General features: G+C 43.3%; 5 protein-coding genes across 5 annotated transcripts in view; 1 reads left to right on the top strand and 4 right to left on the bottom strand.

Annotated features, from left to right (window-relative positions):
• Window positions 1–2,726, bottom strand: part of vps13c (vacuolar protein sorting 13 homolog C) — a 35,443-nt gene extending 32,717 nt beyond the window's left edge. The window contains exons 1-4 of the mRNA XM_083901149.1: window positions 2,603–2,726; window positions 1,275–1,318; window positions 919–961; window positions 725–820 (exon numbers count right to left, since the gene is read on the bottom strand). Coding sequence (XP_083757275.1) covers window positions 725–820; window positions 919–961; window positions 1,275–1,318; window positions 2,603–2,702 — 283 coding nt within the window. The 5' untranslated portion in view covers window positions 2,703–2,726. The remainder of the gene's footprint in view (window positions 1–724; window positions 821–918; window positions 962–1,274; window positions 1,319–2,602) is intronic.
• A 4,144-nt stretch (window positions 2,727–6,870) lies between these two features.
• Window positions 6,871–7,812, top strand: agrp (agouti related neuropeptide; the record flags this gene model as incomplete). Its single annotated transcript, XM_083900996.1, has 3 exons — window positions 6,871–7,003; window positions 7,471–7,541; window positions 7,624–7,812. The coding sequence occupies 3 exons, from the start codon at window positions 6,871–6,873 to the stop codon at window positions 7,810–7,812; spliced, it is 393 nt and encodes a 130-aa protein (XP_083757122.1).
• A 373-nt stretch (window positions 7,813–8,185) lies between these two features.
• On the bottom strand, window positions 8,186–10,102 carry LOC310936417 (chymotrypsin A-like; the record flags this gene model as incomplete). Its single annotated transcript, XM_083900478.1, has 7 exons — window positions 8,186–8,347; window positions 8,424–8,560; window positions 8,678–8,858; window positions 8,950–9,028; window positions 9,163–9,242; window positions 9,348–9,451; window positions 10,051–10,102. The coding sequence occupies 7 exons, from the start codon at window positions 10,100–10,102 to the stop codon at window positions 8,186–8,188; spliced, it is 795 nt and encodes a 264-aa protein (XP_083756604.1).
• A 2,059-nt stretch (window positions 10,103–12,161) lies between these two features.
• Window positions 12,162–13,512, bottom strand: LOC310936418 (chymotrypsin B-like; the record flags this gene model as incomplete). The annotated part of the gene is made up of 7 exons (XM_083900479.1): window positions 12,162–12,323; window positions 12,404–12,537; window positions 12,623–12,803; window positions 12,890–12,971; window positions 13,058–13,137; window positions 13,257–13,360; window positions 13,461–13,512. 7 exons carry the CDS (start codon window positions 13,510–13,512, stop codon window positions 12,162–12,164), a joined length of 795 nt encoding a protein of 264 aa, XP_083756605.1.
• A 2,122-nt stretch (window positions 13,513–15,634) lies between these two features.
• Window positions 15,635–16,995, bottom strand: LOC310936967 (chymotrypsin B-like; the record flags this gene model as incomplete). The annotated part of the gene is made up of 7 exons (XM_083901141.1): window positions 15,635–15,796; window positions 15,877–16,010; window positions 16,096–16,276; window positions 16,363–16,444; window positions 16,531–16,610; window positions 16,730–16,833; window positions 16,944–16,995. The coding sequence occupies 7 exons, from the start codon at window positions 16,993–16,995 to the stop codon at window positions 15,635–15,637; spliced, it is 795 nt and encodes a 264-aa protein (XP_083757267.1).
• Between the last annotated feature and the right edge of the window lie 2,138 nt (window positions 16,996–19,133).

Below are 19,133 nucleotides of genomic sequence, written 5' to 3'. Positions count from 1 at the left end.
CAGCCCCACACTTGGTAAACAGGTGAACAGTCAGAGGGAATCCTCAGGATGGAGGCTGTTGTTTTGCAGACCACACCCACAAGTGATCCCAGGTCAGCTGCTGATTGGCTGTGAGCTGAAGCTGACGACACAGAGCTCGCTCTCTTTGCTAACAAGTGACTGAAGTGACTTCAGAGTAAAAGCTCTGACAGCAGAAGGCTTTTATTGTGAAGGTTTTAATTTGCTGACGCTGTGCAGCCGAGATCAGGGAGTAAAGAAACCGGATCAGATCAGAACCTGAACCACCACCTGAGACTCGGCTTACCGTTAAAGGGACGTGACTTCAGCTGAGATCCAGCTGGAACACACACACACCACATGCACACACACCACATGCACACACACACACGCACACCACATGCACGCACACGCACACACACACACACACACACACACCAGCAGAATATAATCAGTGAGGAATTATGGTTTCAACATTAAAGGGGAACTTCCTGGTTTTTTGTATGAGGTATTGACATATAGTCAGTGAGCGCCGCCTGCAGTGAGAACCAGTCTGAGACTCAGGAAACTGAAGTTTGTGAACCCCTCACTTCTCGCTGCAGGGGGCGCTCACAGAGCAGTCAGTGCTTTATGTAGCCACATTTTAAAATTTGGAATATACTGTATTGAGAAAGACCGCAGTTGTCCATCTGTCTACACACACACACACACACAGACACACACTTACTGGCTCCAGGTACGACCAGCAGGTAAAGACCATCCAACGTTGCGACCACAGCATCGTTATAAAGGTTCTTCCACGGAATCTTCAGCGTCAGCTTCCCTGAAATAGACGAGTCAACAGATTTCATTCATTCACTCATTCATTCACTCACTCAATCATCCAGAGACATCAAGAGGGCAGGAGGTCAGGAGACTCACCGATCTGTCCAGCCTTGACTTTGAATGGAACATCGAACTCACTCTGAAACACACACACACACACACACACACACACACACACACACACACACACACACACACACACACACACACACACACACACACACACACACACACACACACACACACACACACACACACACACAGTCTACCATTTAATAATCTGATCAGATTAAAATCCAGTGCTTAAGTGAATTATAAAATAGCTTCTCTCCTCCAGTATTAAGCAGTTATACCAATTCTTTACGCATGACGTTAATCATGTGACAGTCACATGAGCGGACTGTCCATGTGTTACTATGATTGACCTGCAGGTGTCAGTGTTCATGACTCACCAGAGCGTTTTCCTTCACCTTCAGGTTCTCCAGCACCACATTACCTACACAACAACAAACACACTCGTGTTAACAACACATTCACCTTTTACTCAAGTGTGTGTGTGTGTGTGTGCGTGTGTGTGTGTGTGTCAGTAATGGGACACAGTTCTGGGTGACATATATTCTGGAGTTAATCTGAATTGTTTAAAAGTGATGAAAGTGCGACGAACAGGTGGTCCAAATAGAAGTAGTGAAGTACAGGAAGTAAAGTAAGCCTCCAACATGGCTGCCATGCCAAGTAATGACGTCACGGGCCCGAGCCCTGTTATTATTTAAGACTTAAATACTTAATACTCATAAATACTTGATGAAATATAGAAGAATAATATTTGTGTCATATTTCCCTCGTAAACTGGATTAGATTCCTTTGATCTGATATGATTTTATATTGACTTTAAATAATTTATGTTTTTATTTATTTATTTATTCTCCGTATTTTATAATGTCTTTATTTTGTCCAAACGTCTGAGCTTATAATATTATCTTGTTTTACTGTCACACAATGATGTTGTTTTTACATAAGACACATACAATTGAAGAAATCTTCAATTAAAAATATAGGTATGCATATATACATATGTATAAACGTATATACATATACATATGTCATATCTATATATTATTATTTTTATGAACGTGTGACGAACAGGTGAGAGCTGACAGCTGATTGGTTGAACGCGGTCACGCAGTTGTGAGGAAATAAGAACTGATCCTGTTTGACAACATTTTCAAAGTCACACCTTTAACACAACCACACTATGATTATTGATTATTGATCCTTGTCTTTCAGATGAGCCATGTTTGTTTTCTTTTTCAAAATCATACATGTTTTGGCATTTCACTTCCTGTCGCGTGTCCTAAATCGTGACGTATAACAAGGTCGTATACACGTAAATACATAAACTGCGTCTAAATTCATATGAAGGAGTTATTTGCAAATGACGTGGTTGTTAATGCCATCGCTGTTCGTCTCTTCAGTGAAACGATAATATCTCTCACCAAGTCAACTTTGCATTTAAAGGCAGCGCTTGTTTCGTTATCAGCGATGTGACAGCGCGATAAAGCCACGTTTTACATTTACACCCAAACAAAACATGCATCCAAGTTTAAAGTAAAGCCGATTTTAACACCACACTCTGACAATTCACATGTGATATTTGAACATGTTCTTTATCACGTGGGTAACTGTTGTGACAGTTGTGACATTAAAGTGCGGTGTTTGTGGGCGAGGTCTGGCGCGTGCCCTGGCTGCACGGCGGCAGCTGCTAGCTAACAGCACAGCTCACCTCCCCAGATCCCGATCTTTAGCTGAGACTTGTCCAGGTTCTCCACGTAGTCTCCGATGAACCTGTTGAGCAGGTCACTGACCAGAGACTCGAACACCATGACTGAACGCTCCGGACTGGACCCTGAAACAGGATCACGGTCAGGAACAGCCTCGGCGATTCACCTGACTTCCGGGTCAGATGATAACAGAAAACAAGGATCGACTCGCTCTGGCATCGACTAGTAATGTCTGAGTATGAGAGCATCGATCAGGAAGTAGTTCTTCTTCTTCATCGTCTCGGGCACCGCGTTGCATTCTGGGACGTGGCGGCCATGTTGATGGCTTCGCGAATGTAAACAAACAGAAAGTGAACGAGGAGAAGCATAATTGGGAGAAAGAAAATGAAGAAAAAACATGTTAAAATCCCGAAAAGGATGTGGAATTTTCCAGGATACGTTAAATAGGGAAGCCAGCGACCGGTATGTGGATAAAATCTGCACTCACTGAGCTTTTTCCATGCCTCTACACCGCAGCTGTCAGTTATGGCTGTCAAATCTCCAAACACTGTAACAGTCCCACAAGTACTACATATATATATATATATATATATATATATTGTATAGATACCTATTTATCTATAGTATTGAAAGAATTTATAAGATTGTGGGTATGAATGTGTGGAGAGAGAGAGAGAAGCGGAGCGCAGACGGCGGCAGAAACAGCTGTGTTCATTGGTTTTCTTTGTTGCAGACAATAGGGCTCGAGCACCGCGTTGCATTCTGGGACGTGACGGCCATGTTGATGGCTTCGCGAATGTAAACAAACAGCAAGTGAGCGAGGAGAAGAAGCATAGTTGGGAGAAAGAAAATAAAGAAAAAGATGTTAAAATCCCAAAAAGGATGTAGAATTTACTGGGATATGTTAAATAGGGAACCCAGCGACAGGTATAAATATATTATATATTGTATAGATACCTATTTATTTATAGTATTGAAAGAATTTATAAGATTGTGGGTATGGATGTGTGGCGAGAGACACAGACGGCGGCAGAAACAGCTGTGTTCATTTGTTTTCGTTATTGCAGACAATAAACAGACTATTTAAGCAAACAACACCGTATCTCCGTCCTACCAGAACGAACTGTGAGTGGGAAACTCACATGCAACAGACACTTATGGCTGTATTTAATGCACATTTATTTCAGTATAACACTTGGGCTCATGTTTGTCAGACAACATTACAGACACAATCTTATCAAGGAATGCCGTGTCTTCATCCTTGCATGGCAACACTATTAAAACCACTCTAGCGGGGGAAATAAACTTGAACATACTATCATGATAATAATTACCTAAAATAACCAAGAAACATGTTCAGAAGTGTTTTACCGAGTATGATACATGACTTCCCCAAGTACACTCAAGTCACCACCCAATGCATATCGGGTGGTGACTTGAGGTATGTATATATACATAGGTATGCATATATACATATGTATAAACGTATATACGTATACATATACATATGTATATATTATTATTTTAATTTGTTTAGCCAGGAAGGTCCCAGAGTTACAGGAACAAGACCATTTCAGATATAAAAATATAAAAGGGAAAAAAGGCTAAATGTAAAATATGTGTGAAACAATGTTTCTTTCGTGTCACTTCATAAAACACCTTTGAATGTATATACAGTATATACGTACATATACGTATATGCGTGGATATGACATATCTGATATACGCTCCACACTAACCTCCAGCGGTCATACACAAAAAAGCTCACCTCCCTTCCACTGTTACCACGGTAACCGGCCATAGGATGAACATAAACCTGAGCTGACAAAGGAAGTGTGTGAGGTTTGTTGTTGTTGTTGTTGTGATCAGGACAAAAACACGTAAATGAAATTTCCTTTAATCAGCAGCTTCAGCTCTGAGTGAACCAGCATCATGTTAGAGGACGAGGACGAGGACGAGCAGGACTTTAATGAAACAGCACTTTGCCGATGAATGAGTGAAGCAGGTGAAGCGTGTGATTCAATGTTCCACAGAGAGACAGAGATGAGCTTTGACTAACACACGTAATGAGACATTTCACTGAAATCTGTCTCTTTATTAAAACACAGAGAAAACACAAATCAACACACAAAGACTCATCAGGTCCAATTTCCACTTTCTCTCCTGTCAATTTACTGAGACACGACCTGAGACACGACCTGAGACACATCCTGAGACACGACCTGAGACACGACCTGAGACACATCCTGAGACACATCCTGAGACACGACCTGAGACACGACCTGAGACACGACCTGAGACACGGACTGAGACACGACCTGAGACACGACCTGAGACACGACCTGAGACACGGACTGAGACACGACCTGAGACACGACCTGAGACACGACCTGAGACACGACCTGAGACACGACCTGAGACACGACCTGAGACACATCCTGAGACACGACCTGAGACACGGACTGAGACACGACCTGAGACACATCCTGAGACACGACCTGAGACACATCCTGAGACACGACCTGAGACACGACCTGAGACACGACCTGAGACACGACCTGAGACACGACCTGAGACACATCCTGAGACACGACCTGAGACACATCCTGAGACACGACCTGAGACACGGACTGAGACACGACCTGAGACACGACCTGAGACACGACCTGAGACACATCCTGAGACACGACCTGAGACACGACCTGAGACACGACCTGAGACACGGACTGAGACACGACCTGAGACACATCCTGAGACACGACCTGAGACACGACCTGAGACACGACCTGAGACACGACCTGAGACACATCCTGAGACACGACCTGAGACACGACCTGAGACACGGACTGAGACACGACCTGAGACACGACCTGAGACACGACCTGAGACACGGACTGAGACACGACCTGAGACACGACCTGAGACACGACCTGAGACACATCCTGAGACACGACCTGAGACACGACCTGAGACACGACCTGAGACACGGACTGAGACACGACCTGAGACACATCCTGAGACACGACCTGAGACACGACCTGAGACACGACCTGAGACACGACCTGAGACACATCCTGAGACACGACCTGAGACACGACCTGAGACACGACCTGAGACACGACCTGAGACACGGACTGAGACACGACCTGAGACACATCCTGAGACACGACCTGAGACACGACCTGAGACACGACCTGAGACACGACCTGAGACACGACCTGAGACACATCCTGAGACACGACCTGAGACACGACCTGAGACACGACCTGAGACACGACCTGAGACACGGACTGAGACACGACCTGAGACACATCCTGAGACACGACCTGAGACACGACCTGAGACACGACCTGAGACACGGACTGAGACACGACCTGAGACACATCCTGAGACACGACCTGAGACACGACCTGAGACACGACCTGAGACACATCCTGAGACACGGCCTGAGACACGACCTGAGACACGACCCGAGACTTTGGTGTGGGAGAGTGAGTGATTCACACACATGTTTCAAAATAACGGCCTTTGAGGACAAACTGAACCTTTTGTCCTCGATGTCTCCTCGTTCAACCATCTCCCTCCCCCCTCTCTCTCTCTCCATGTTAAATCTCATTAGTTTGTCATGTTTCACAAGTTATGAATGAATGACTGACTGACGCAGAATCGGAGGCCACACCCCCTGACAGCTGGTCATGTGACCTCCATCCACTCTGAGGGTCTTTAAAGGGTCTGTCGTCCCCTGAGTCACACAGAGACAAACAGCAACAGGTGAGTGACCTCCACTTCTTTCTCTCGTTTGCTCTCTGATAAACATTTAAGAATGTATTAGTTATTTGTATGTATATGTATTTTATCATATTTTTTTCAATATTTTGTTGAAATAATTTAAATCTGATGTTTATATTATTTTTCGGTCATATCTGACTTTATATCATTGAATATTAAAAATATGCTTTTAAATTTAATACATGTTTTTACTATTTTATTTTTAATCATAATTATTTGTGCCACATTTTTGAATAAAGTTTTTCAATAGTCGAGTTTTTTTTGCATTCATATTTTTTTTTCTTTGAGGTTTGATGATGTAATGCAGCTAAAACAAACTGAACTTCCTTTAAGTAAAAGCATGTCCTTCCTGTCTGAGTGTTGAATGTGTAATGATTAGGACGATCACATGACCTCTGTCTCCTCCTCCCCCAGACGCTCTGAGTGGAGATAGCCGAGGATTGTGGGAGTTTGAGTGCAGGTTGTTGTTCTCGTCTTCAGGATGTCGGTGCTGCTCTGCTGCTGCTTCCTCAGCCTCCTCCATCTCTCATCCAGTCTGGTTCATGGAAACATTCCGCTGGACGACGGCCCGGTCACAGGCCGACGCCCTGACTCTGCCTACCTGTCCGACATTGGTCAGTAACGTCTGTCCAATCGGCTCAATCAATATAAAGATAAAGGGTCATGGTTTCTGTCCAGGTTGGGACATTCTGTAACATCCATCCGTTTTCTACCTCTTCATCCGCCACATGAGGACCATAGGGGGCGCTGTGCCACTCTCAGCTCACATAGGGAGAAAGGCGGGTGTCACTTCCTGGACATGACGCAAACAACTGTCCACCCTCACACTCACACCTATGGTCAATTTAGAGCTGCGCTACTCTACCCACATGCCACTTTCAATCAAATAGTCTGATATGCTACCACCAGAGGGCGATCATGCATACTGTGCTGATATTTTACATATTGGCAATAGTGTTGCAATTGTGGCATATCAAAACAAATATCATCTGCGTAGACACGGACTCTGACGGGTCCATGCATGTCCTGGTTCTTTTAGTTCAGTTGGACGTTTGACACAAATCTGTTTTCTGTCCTGCAGAAAGAGGCCACACCTCCATCCAGGACTCAGTGGAGGATCACTTCCTGTTGGACGCAGGCTCCTACGATGAGGTGGGTGTGACTTATTATTATTATTTTTTTAAATCAATCATTTTCTAGTTTTAACATGTGTCACACGTGGACGATTTTCCAGGACTCGGCTTCGCTGCAGCTTCAGGGTCGAGCCATGCGTTCGCCGCGCCGCTGCATCCCTCACCAGCAGTCGTGTCTGGGTTACCCGCTGCCCTGCTGCGACCCCTGCGACACCTGCTACTGCCGCTTCTTCAACGCCATCTGCTACTGCCGCAGAGTCGGCCACGCCTGCTCTCCCCAACGCACCTGACGACCGCGAAAAGCTGGAAACACCAGGACGTCACGATGTGTAAAAAAATGTGTTATTTGTGTAATAAATAAATAAATAAATGACAACAAAATCTGTTTTTTTGTTTCTGATGACAAAGTTGCAAATGATGAATAAAGGTTTCAACCATGGGGCCCAGGGCCACTTAACTTTAAGCCTACACTAAAAAAGAAAAAGTTGAGAAAACTCAAAATTTCAAGGCAACTTACTGCAATCAATGTTTGAGCTAAGCTAAGCTAACACATTGAGATTCTGAAATGATGAGAAACACAAACAGCTTCTCTTTCAGCTGTTGATTTATTGATGATCAAGGTTTGAAAATGACACACACATCGTTTCCACTCGAACATTTAGTTTAGTTGGCAGCGATGGTCTGGTCCGCCCAGGCGCGGAGCTGTGTGACACGGGCGTACACACCGGGCATGCTAGTAGTGCAGGTTCCACTGCCCCAGGACACGATTCCAACCAGAGTCCAGGCACCAGCCTTCTCACAGACCAGAGGGCCACCAGAGTCGCCCTGGAAACAACAAATCAACCATCAGTAACAACATACAAACGACGTAAACAACGTTATCAGCTTCTGCGATACCAACCATGCAGGAGGAGGCACCAGAGGCACCGGCACAGATCATCAGGTCACTGATTTTATTTCCCCAGAACCTCTGACGACATTCAGCGTTTTCAAGCAGAGGGAGAGAGGCCTGCTGCAGGAGAGCGGGGGTGTCAGGAGCTACACACACAAACACACACACACACACATTAGTACATGTCACACACAGAAGTGGAACATTTTAAGATGAGCACCCCCTGGTGGAGACAACGTGAAATAATAGTGAGGTGGACTGACCGTTGTAGCGGGTCAGACCCCAGCCGCTGGTCACACACCTCATGCCTCCGGGGAAGTTGTCTCCAGACTCGGCAAGACACACGGGGGACACGCGCATGTTCATCTGGGCGGGGCTAGCCAGCTTAATGAGCGTGATGTCGTTGTTGATGGTGTAGCCGTTGTAGCGGGGGTGTTTGAAGACCTGACAGGAAGTGACGCGACATGTGTCGGAAATGACTGGTAAAGGCAGAGGGAGAGACTCCCCCTCCACAGCCGGACTATGTTTGACTCACCTTGGCGACCTTCATGACCTGGACGTCCTCACTGTTAGAGGAGCGGTCATGTTCTCCGAGGATGACGCGGTGGGATGTCCTGCACGCGCAGCGAGTGACTCGTTAAAAACCACGGCCACAGACAATAATAATAACAACAATGATAAAAATGATGCTTGTTAATGTCTGCCAATAACCAATAGGTGATAGATAGCACTCAGGTGCAGCGTTTACCTGACGCCACAGTGAGCAGCGGTCACCACCCAGTTCTCGCTGATCAGAGAACCACCACAGAAGTGGAAGCCAGTGTAGTCCTGAAACATACACACACAAAGAGAGAGAGAGTAAACAAACAAAGAAACACACAGAGAGAAAACTTGTGTGTGTGTGTGTGTGTGTGTGTGTGTGTGTGTGTTTACCTGGAGGGACACCTGCCAGGGCCAGGAATGAGGCACCGCCTCCTCGCCGTTCACGATGCGAGAATAACCCGTCACAATCGGAGAGATGGCGGGAGAGCCGCAGCCTGGTGACATCATCATGACATCATTATGACATCATCGTGACATTAATAACTCATACTTAGAAACAAACACAGAAATAAATATCAAATCATACGACAGTGGATGTAGTGACATCTAGTGGTGAAGACGTAGAAACACCTAGAAACATGGTGGACTGAGGCCACAGTGTTTTGTTTCTTGTTTGTAAGTAACAGGCTCTGCCCCTAGTGTTCACTACATGTGATTGATAATATTACGATCAACATCACACAAACAGCGGATTAGCATTTATGCTAACTATCTCCGACATGAACAACGTACGATCTGTCGGAATTTCAATGATAAAAGTTTCTTTCTTTTCAACGTATGTGGACAAGAAAAAAGCAAAGGGGAGGAGTTAAGATAAACCTCAGAGGTCACAGAGGTCACTGGTTGACATCAAAGGTTCTGATCATTTTAATTACTAATACGTGTTTAAATGAATTATTTAATATAAAGCTTTACGAACAATCACATCTACGACCCAAAGAAAATAATTATTTATAAATGTGAATCTGTTTTGACAGTTTCCACGCGACACTGCCCCCTGCTGGCTGTAACAGCTGTGACGTGTGAGACTCACCGTAGGCGGCGCTGACGAAGGCGAGACAGGAGACGATCCAGAGAAAAGCCATGGTTCAATAATGTCCAGTGAGAGATGGCGAGCAGCTTTTATACAACACGCTGACACGTGATTGGACGAGACGGGAGGAGGCGGGGCCGGCATATCTGAGGCTGTGAGAGTTTGAGCAGCTGATGGAAACTTTTCACAAACACTTATTTCATTTTTGATATTTCCTAAAACATATTTCTTCTTCAGACAGTTGTTTATTTAGTGTAAACATGACAAACTACAAATATGAACAAACACTTTTTTAATGATTCTCTGTGATTAAAAATTAAACTCAAGAATAACTCTAATAATAATAATAATAATAATAATAATACAAATGAATTATTAATTAATAATGATAACAGTAATAATGTTGTAACTGTTGTTTTGTGTGTGAACTCTTTTTTTTTTTTTAAAGAAGTCAAATCTGAGCAATAAAATAAAAGTTTATAAATTGTCTCTGAATACAAAATTATGTTTATTACATTATAATGTGTGTGTGTCACTTGGTTGGAACATGTGTGTGTGTGTGTGTGTGTTGAAGGCCACTTGGTTGGAACATGTGTGTGTGTGTGTGTGTTGAAGGCCACTTGGTGAGAACATGTGTGTGTTTCCCAGCAGCTCCCATTATAGAAACCATGCTAATAAGTGTGTGTGTGTGCTTGTGTGTTGCCAAGGAAACGAGAAGATTGAATTTTTTTTATGGTTCAATAAAAAGCCTTTAATCAAAATTATAAAGAGATTATAATCTTTACAGTTATGTTTAGTTCTGACGTAATAACAATGATCAAAAATAATCTTAATCTGATTATCAATATAATTCAATATTCACATTGACAGAGTATATGTTCTCTGATTATTTTTTGTATAGTTTGCTCTCTGTCGTCATGGAAACAGACATGGTGGTTGTGAGGATGCTGATGCCGATGATGTCATCAGACATTTGACATAAAGTTGAATCAATCATGAGGTCAAAGGTCATGGCTGTGGAGTCATAAACACTGATGAACATTTTTAAATACAAGAGGGAAAAGTCATGTCGCCTGGGGGGAGGAGTCATGTCAACAGGGGAGGAGTCATGTCAACAGGGGAGGGGTCATGCCAAAGGGGGGAGGAGTCATGTCAACAGGGGAGGAGCCATGCCAAAGGGGGAGGAGTCATGTCAACAAGGGAGGGGTCATGTCGAAAGGGGGAGGAGTCATGTCAACGGGGGAGGAGTCATGCGACAGGGAGGATTGTGTGAGCCAAATGGTTTTGTTCAGAATTATAATAATCCATTGTGGTTCTATAACGTTCTCCAAACACTGATCCCCGTGGAACTCCAGAATAATAACATTAACTTTTATTTAATTTTTATTGATTTAACCTTTAACCAGATAATAAACCCCGAAAACAATAAATAAATGAATAAATATCAGATTAGATAACAAAAAAAGAATCATGTCACAGTTTATTCGGTAATACATTAAAAACATTGTTTTTGACAAATCAGTGTTCCATTCACAGGGAGCAGCTAAACTGAATGCTCTTTTCACTGATTCTGTTCTCAGTATGTATACTCAGAGAAGAACATCATAGATTAACGTTGCATAAACATAAAGTTCACAGAGATAAACTTTGTTCAAAAACTGTAAACATTTGTTAACACACACACACGTGCACACACACACACACACATATACACACAGATCCAACAGGAAACAAAAGAGATGAGATTGTTGTGGCCTGAAATTTTGTAAATTTGTTCTGGAAAAGTACATTTGTTTCAAGTTTTGTTAATTTGTTTCTGTATTTGTAAGAGTTTGACACTTTGTGGGTTACGCTCACAATAACCTGTGACATCATTTTCAGTGAATAAGGATCATGTGATTGAATGTTTAAACAGTTTAGTGAGGATGATATAAAACATATGTAACGTTGCGTTAAGTTTTGAAAGTTGAACAGAAATAATTTATTCATCTTTTTTTAAAATGAAACAACAGCAAACAGTCAGTCACGATTGAACGATTTTATTTTTGTTCACACTCTGATGGTTCACAGAGCCAGGACTCAGAGGTCAACTGAAGGTCAGAGGTCGATCTTCAGTTGGCGGCGAGAGTCTGGTCGACCCAGCCACGGAGCTCGGTGACACGGGCGTAGACGGCGGGCGTGGAGGTGGAGCAGCGGCTGCTTCCCCAGGACACGATACCGACCAGAGTCCAGGCGTTGTCCTTCTCACAGACCAGGGGACCACCAGAGTCGCCCTGACAACACAAACAAACAAACTCATCAACAACACACACACACACACAGGTGAGAATCAGGTAAGTGGGCGGGGCCTGACCATGCAGGAAGTGGCTCCGTCTGCTCCGGCACAGATCATGAAGTCAGAGATGTTGCTGCCCCAGTGTCTCTTACACTGATCGTTGGACAGAAGAGGCAGAGCTGCCTGCTGGAGGTTGTTGGGAGTGCTGGGAGCTGAGCGAGACAGGAAGTAGAGACAGTCAGGACTTCCTGTGCACCTTTCAAAGTAAAAGGCTGTGCGTAGCATCGTTTGACTCACCGTTGTAGCGCATCAGACCCCAACCTGAGGTCACGCATTTAGTGCCAGCGGCGAAGACGTCGGAGGCCTCGGCGAGACAGACGGGAGACACGTTGTTGTCCAGGCGAGCGGGAGTGGACAGCTTGATGAGGGCGATGTCGTTGTTGATGGTTCTGGGGTTCCAACCGGGGTGAGTGAAGATCTGGGACAGAGGGGGAGGGGTTAGTGGAGGGCGGGGCAGTGGTTCTGGCAGCTGATTGGCTGCTGTGGTGGGTGGGCGGTTCTTACCTTGGCGGGTTTGAGCACCTGAACATTCTCGTTGGAACCGTAACCTTTGTTATGTTCTCCAGCAACAACGCGGTGGTACGTCCTGACAGGAAACAGTTGTTAAATCATCGACCTGTTGTTGTTGCGTTGTTGTTGTTGTGTTGTTGTTGTTGTTGTTGTGTTACTGACCTGACGTTACAGTGTGCAGCAGTCACCACCCAGTTCTCACTGATCAGAGAACCACCACAGAAGTGGAAGCCGTTGGATTGCTGTGCAAAAAAAGAAGAAAATAAAACAATTGACTGAAGAGGAGGAGCAAGAGGAGGAGCAAGAGGAGGAGCAAGAGGAGGAGGGAGGTCCTTGTGTATGTTGAGGTCACATGACTCACCTGCAGAGACACCTGCCAGGGCCAGGAGTGAGGCACTGCCTCCTCACCGTTAACGATGCGGGCGTAGCCGGTCACCTGAGGGGAGACGGCGGGAACTCCACAGCCTGAAAGGACGACAGGTGAGTGATTTAATCAACTTTGTTTTTTTTAACAAAAAACAAGATTAAAAAAGGTGAAATAAATGTGGTTGTGTGGATGTTTCACCATAGGTGGCGCTGATGAAGGCGAGGCAGGAGACGATCCAGAGGAAGGCCATGGTGATGAAGGTGAGAGTGATGATGACAACGAGTTCAGGCTCCTCTTTTATCCCTGGACGCTGCTCAGCCTCAGCCAATCAGAGCGCGGCAGTGGTTTGTGCAGCTCAGCAGTCAGCTGGTTATCAGAGGTCATTCTCACGGGTCACACATCCTCAGCTGCTGCTCTGTGACTTTAGTGAGACTGGTCACATCCACACACTGTAATTGACGGACTGTACCTTTAATGAACACAACATTCACTTTTCTTTTTGTTACATGTATTTGAAAATAGCAAAAATAATTATATTAATATTATAATAATACAAAAGTAGAATAATAGTGAGCTTTATATTCTATGAACACAACATTTGTTGGCAATAAAATGTAGACATATTTAAAATGTGATGACCTGTTATTACATATAAGTTTGATGATGTCAAATAAACATACAGTTAACAGAAATGTTCTATAATAATAGTCAACATCACCATGAACAAGGATCCATTGAAAAAATATGTAAATATATTAAGGAATAATTTTAATGATTTTCTGAAATAGAGAAAATGATCCATTTGCCCTGATGCACTTTGACAGTGAGGTGACTTTCTTCAAAAAAACAAAATGTGTTTTGAAATTACTTGAAATTTTCTTTATAACAGTCAGCAACACCCTCAACAAGGACCCATGGAAAATATTTGCAAATATCTTCAGGTATAATTTTAATGAATATCTGAAATTGAGGAAATGATCCATTTGCCCTGATGCACTTTGACAGTGAGGTGACTTTCTTGAAAAAAACAAAATGTATCTTGAAATGACTTGAAATTTTCTATCATAATAGTCAACATCGGCCTCAACAAGGATCCATTGAAAATATTAGCAAACCTCGTAAGGAATAATTTTAATTAATTTTTTAAATTGAGGAAATGATCCATTTGCCCTGATGCACTTTGACAGTGATGTGACTTTAAAAAGAAACGAAAAAAAAAAGGAAAAGTATCTTGAAATGACTTGAACTGTTCTATAATAGTTAGAATCACCCTGAACAAGGACCCATTGAAAATATAGGCAAACATCTAAAGGAATAATTTAAAAGAATTTCTGAAATAGAGAAAATGATCCATTTGCCCTGATGCACTTTGACAGTGAGGTGACTTTATTCAGAAGAACAAAAAGTATCTTGAAATGACTTGAAATGTTCTATAATAATAGTTAGAATCACCCTGAACAATAGTGTTGTGTCTGTCATGAGTGATTCGTTCGAAAGTACGAATCATTTGAGTGAACAAACTGACTGGGATCACTTCATGAACTGATCCGTTCCTTTCTTAGTTCAGTTGAGCTCAGCAGCGAGCGTGGTGGCCGGGAGTGGAACTGCAGCGTTCTGTGAATCACTAAGAAGTCGTCACTCACTCGTGAATCTTCGGCAAACGACGCCAGCAAACGTGCGCCGAGCGGGAAGGGAGTGACTAGTAAGAAGAACTGTGTCTGCTGTGATTCAATCGCACTGTCAGTCACTGACTCAGTCATGATTCGCGAACGAACTGACACACAGAGAGCTGGTGAACTGTGGCTGAGGAATGAACTGACACACAGAGAACTGTGGCTGAGGAACGAACTGACACACAGAGAACTGTGGCTGAGGAACGAACTGACACACAGAGAACTGTGGCTGAGGACATGAATCTCGTTCGCGCTGTCACTCACTCTATGACCCTCGGCATGAACGTACTGCACTCAGGGAGGACGTGAGTCACTTAGCAGGACACTGGGCACCTGCTAAGCACTGAATGATTCGGTGAACGAACATTTTGAACGAATCATTTTAATGAACGGATTCTAGTGATTCAGTACACTCAAATGAACTGCCGATCCCATCACTACTGAACAAGGACCCATTGAAAAATATTTGCAAATATCTTAAGGAATAATTTAAATGAATTTCTGAAAAAGAGAAAAATGAGTCATTTGCCCTGATGCATTTGGACAGTGAGATGACTTTATTCAAAAAAACAAAAACATTTTTTAAAAATAAAACAACAGCAAACAGTCAGTCACGATTGAACGATTTTATTTTTGTTCACACTCTGATGGTTCACAGAGCCAGGACTCAGAGGTCAACTGAAGGTCAGAGGTCGATCTTCAGTTGGCGGCGAGAGTCTGGTCGACCCAGCCACGGAGCTCGGTGACACGGGCGTAGACGGCGGGCGTGGAGGTGGAGCAGCGGCTGCTTCCCCAGGACACGATACCGACCAGAGTCCAGGCGTTGTCCTTCTCACAGACCAGGGGACCACCAGAGTCGCCCTGACAACACAAACAAACAAACTCATCAACAACACACACACACACACAGGTGAGAATCAGGTAAGTGGGCGGGGCCTGACCATGCAGGAAGTGGCTCCGTCTGCTCCGGCACAGATCATGAAGTCAGAGATGTTGCTGCCCCAGTGTCTCTTACACTGATCGTTGGACAGAAGAGGCAGAGCTGCCTGCTGGAGGTTGTTGGGAGTGCTGGGAGCTGAGCGAGACAGGAAGTAGAGACAGTCAGGACTTCCTGTGCACCTTTCAAAGTAAAAGGCTGTGCGTAGCATCGTTTGACTCACCGTTGTAGCGCATCAGACCCCAACCTGAGGTCACGCATTTAGTGCCAGCGGCGAAGACGTCGGAGGCCTCGGCGAGACAGACGGGAGACACGTTGTTGTCCAGGCGAGCGGGAGTGGACAGCTTGATGAGGGCGATGTCGTTGTTGATGGTTCTGGGGTTCCAACCGGGGTGAGTGAAGATCTGGGACAGAGGGGGAGGGGTTAGTGGAGGGCGGGGCAGTGGTTCTGGCAGCTGATTGGCTGCTGTGGTGGGTGGGCGGTTCTTACCTTGGCGGGTTTGAGCACCTGAACATTCTCGTTGGAACCGTAACCTTTGTTATGTTCTCCAGCAACAACGCGGTGGTACGTCCTGACAGGAAACAGTTGTTAAATCATCGACCTGTTGTTGTTGCGTTGTTGTTGTTGTGTTGTTGTTGTTGTTGTTGTGTTACTGACCTGACGTTACAGTGTGCAGCAGTCACCACCCAGTTCTCACTGATCAGAGAACCACCACAGAAGTGGAAGCCGTTGGATTGCTGTGCAAAAAAAGAAGAAAATAAAACAATTGACTGAAGAGGAGGAGCAAGAGGAGGAGCAAGAGGAGGAGCAAGAGGAGGAGGGAGGTCCTTGTGTATGTTGAGGTCACATGACTCACCTGCAGAGACACCTGCCAGGGCCAGGAGTGAGGCACTGCCTCCTCACCGTTAACGATGCGGGCGTAGCCAGTCACCTGAGGGGAGACGGCGGGAACTCCACAGCCTGAAAGGACGACAGGTGAGTGATTTAATCAACTTTGTTTTTTTTAACAAAAAACAAGATTAAAAAAGGTGAATAAATGTATATAAAATGTGGTTGTGTGGATGTTTCACCATAGGTGGCGCTGATGAAGGCGAGGCAGGAGACGATCCAGAGGAAGGCCATGGTGATGAAGGTGAGAGTGATGATGACAACGAGTTCAGGCTCCTCTTTTATCCCTGGACGCTGCTCAGCCTCAGCCAATCAGAGCGCGGCAGTGGTTTGTGCAGCTCAGCAGTCAGCTGGTTATCAGAGGTCATTCTCACGGGTCACACACCCTCAGCTGCTGCTCTGTGATTGGCCCAATGAACACTGTGAAGTCAGCGTCATTGAATTATTCTCAGGTTTGAAATTTATCAAACACCCGGATCAGGACCTAGATCTGGACCTGGATCTGGACCTGGCTCAGGATTAATGTTTTAATTAGTTTTCACATCTGATTAATGTGAAAAAAAACTTCTACAGCTGGTGGAATAATCCTAATAATAATAATTTAAAAAAAATATATTTATAACAAAAGACAAAGTGAAACTAATTTGAAGTGAAAGATGACTGAAATAAATAAAATAAGAGTAAATATAACCTGAATTTATCAAGAATTTAACAACGTTTTTTAACACATATTTTTAAATTCTAATAACTGGTTACATAAGAAAAAAAGGCCACTAAAATAAATACATTTAAAATGTTTCCATGTGACAGACTGTACCTTTAATGAACACAACGTTCACTTTTCTTTTTATGTTACCTGTTTTTCAAAATAAGTTTCAAAATAAGTCAGAATAAAATGAGTGAAAATGATAAAGTTTAAGTTCCATCAAATGTAAACAGTTGGTCAGTGAGTGAGAAAACACAGATAATCAGCAGGTGTGAGATCTGCTGACTCTGCAGTTAATGATTGGTCAGGTGGAAGTGGGTGGAGCTTTAGGATTGGTGGGTTTGTGTGTTTCAGGTATAAAAACAACAGTGAACTGAAGTTTGTAAACCACTCACTCTCCCACACCAAAGTCCATAGAGAAAATCAGTGATTTTAACATCACAGCACACAGGAGTTGTTGATCCACTGTTGCCTCCATCACTAAGTTCAAATGTCTTATTTTGTCACTTCAGTGTTTGAAATCCTTTGTTCAGATTGACCTCAGTGACACAAAGTGACCACACGAGGCAGCAGTATCTCTGATTTTCTATATGAAGTTTGGTGTGAGTGAAAACAGACTTCATCTGTGATGACATCATCATCGTCACTGTCTTTGCTGCTGTAACATTGTTTCAATAGTGAGATTAATAAAAGACGATCACATCAATCAACAAATAATAAACAAACAAACAATAACACAAACAACTCATTTAACCCTTTAACACACCTCGACACCTTTTTGTGTTTTTGACTTTTACTTTTTAGCATATGTTTTTTTTCATGCGTGTTGTTAAAAACTTGCCAGTTTGCATGAGTTATATTGAAAATGATAGATTTTTTGTGTTTTTTTGATCATGAGGTGCATCATGACTAAACCTGGCCATTTAAGGGTTAAAAATATACAAATATATTAATATTCGATATGTATGGAAAGAACAGTTGTTGGTCTAAAACCTCATTTTTTTAAATAGCTGTGTAATTTATGAGCACCATTTGGTCCTCTAGGTGCCTTTTTGTGATTATTTTAGACAATCTGACATTACAAAAAAAAAATAATGCAAAAAAAAAAGTTTCTGCTAATCTTTCACATATACACATATACTACAAATACTACAAGTACTACAGGTACAACAAATACTACAAGTACTACAGGTACTACAAATACTACATGTATTACGAGTACAACAAATACTACAGGTACTACAAATGCTACAAGTACTAAAGGTACTACAAATACCACAAGTACTACAGGTACTACATGCACTACAAATTCTACAAGTACTACAGGTAGTACAAATACCACAAGCACGGCAAATACTCTAGGTACTACAAGTACTACAAGCATGACAAATACTACACGTACTACAAATACTACAGGTACTACAAGTATGACAAATACATCAGGTACTCCAAATACTACAAGTTCTGCAAATACTACTGGTACTACAAGTATTACAGGTACTACAAATAATACAGGTACTACAAATGCTACAGGTACTACAAGTACGACAAATACTACAGGTACTACAAAGAACTACAAGTTTTTATAATAAAATAATTATTTTCATGTTTTAACTAAAACAAAGTTTTTATAATAAAAATAAAAAGAGTCAAAGTATCAAAGTGT

This window comes from Microchirus variegatus (genome assembly GCF_963457635.1).
Source record: "Microchirus variegatus genome assembly, chromosome: 14".
Taxonomy (NCBI): Eukaryota; Metazoa; Chordata; class Actinopteri; order Pleuronectiformes; family Soleidae; genus Microchirus; species Microchirus variegatus.
This window is presented reverse-complemented; position numbering and strand designations above follow the sequence as displayed.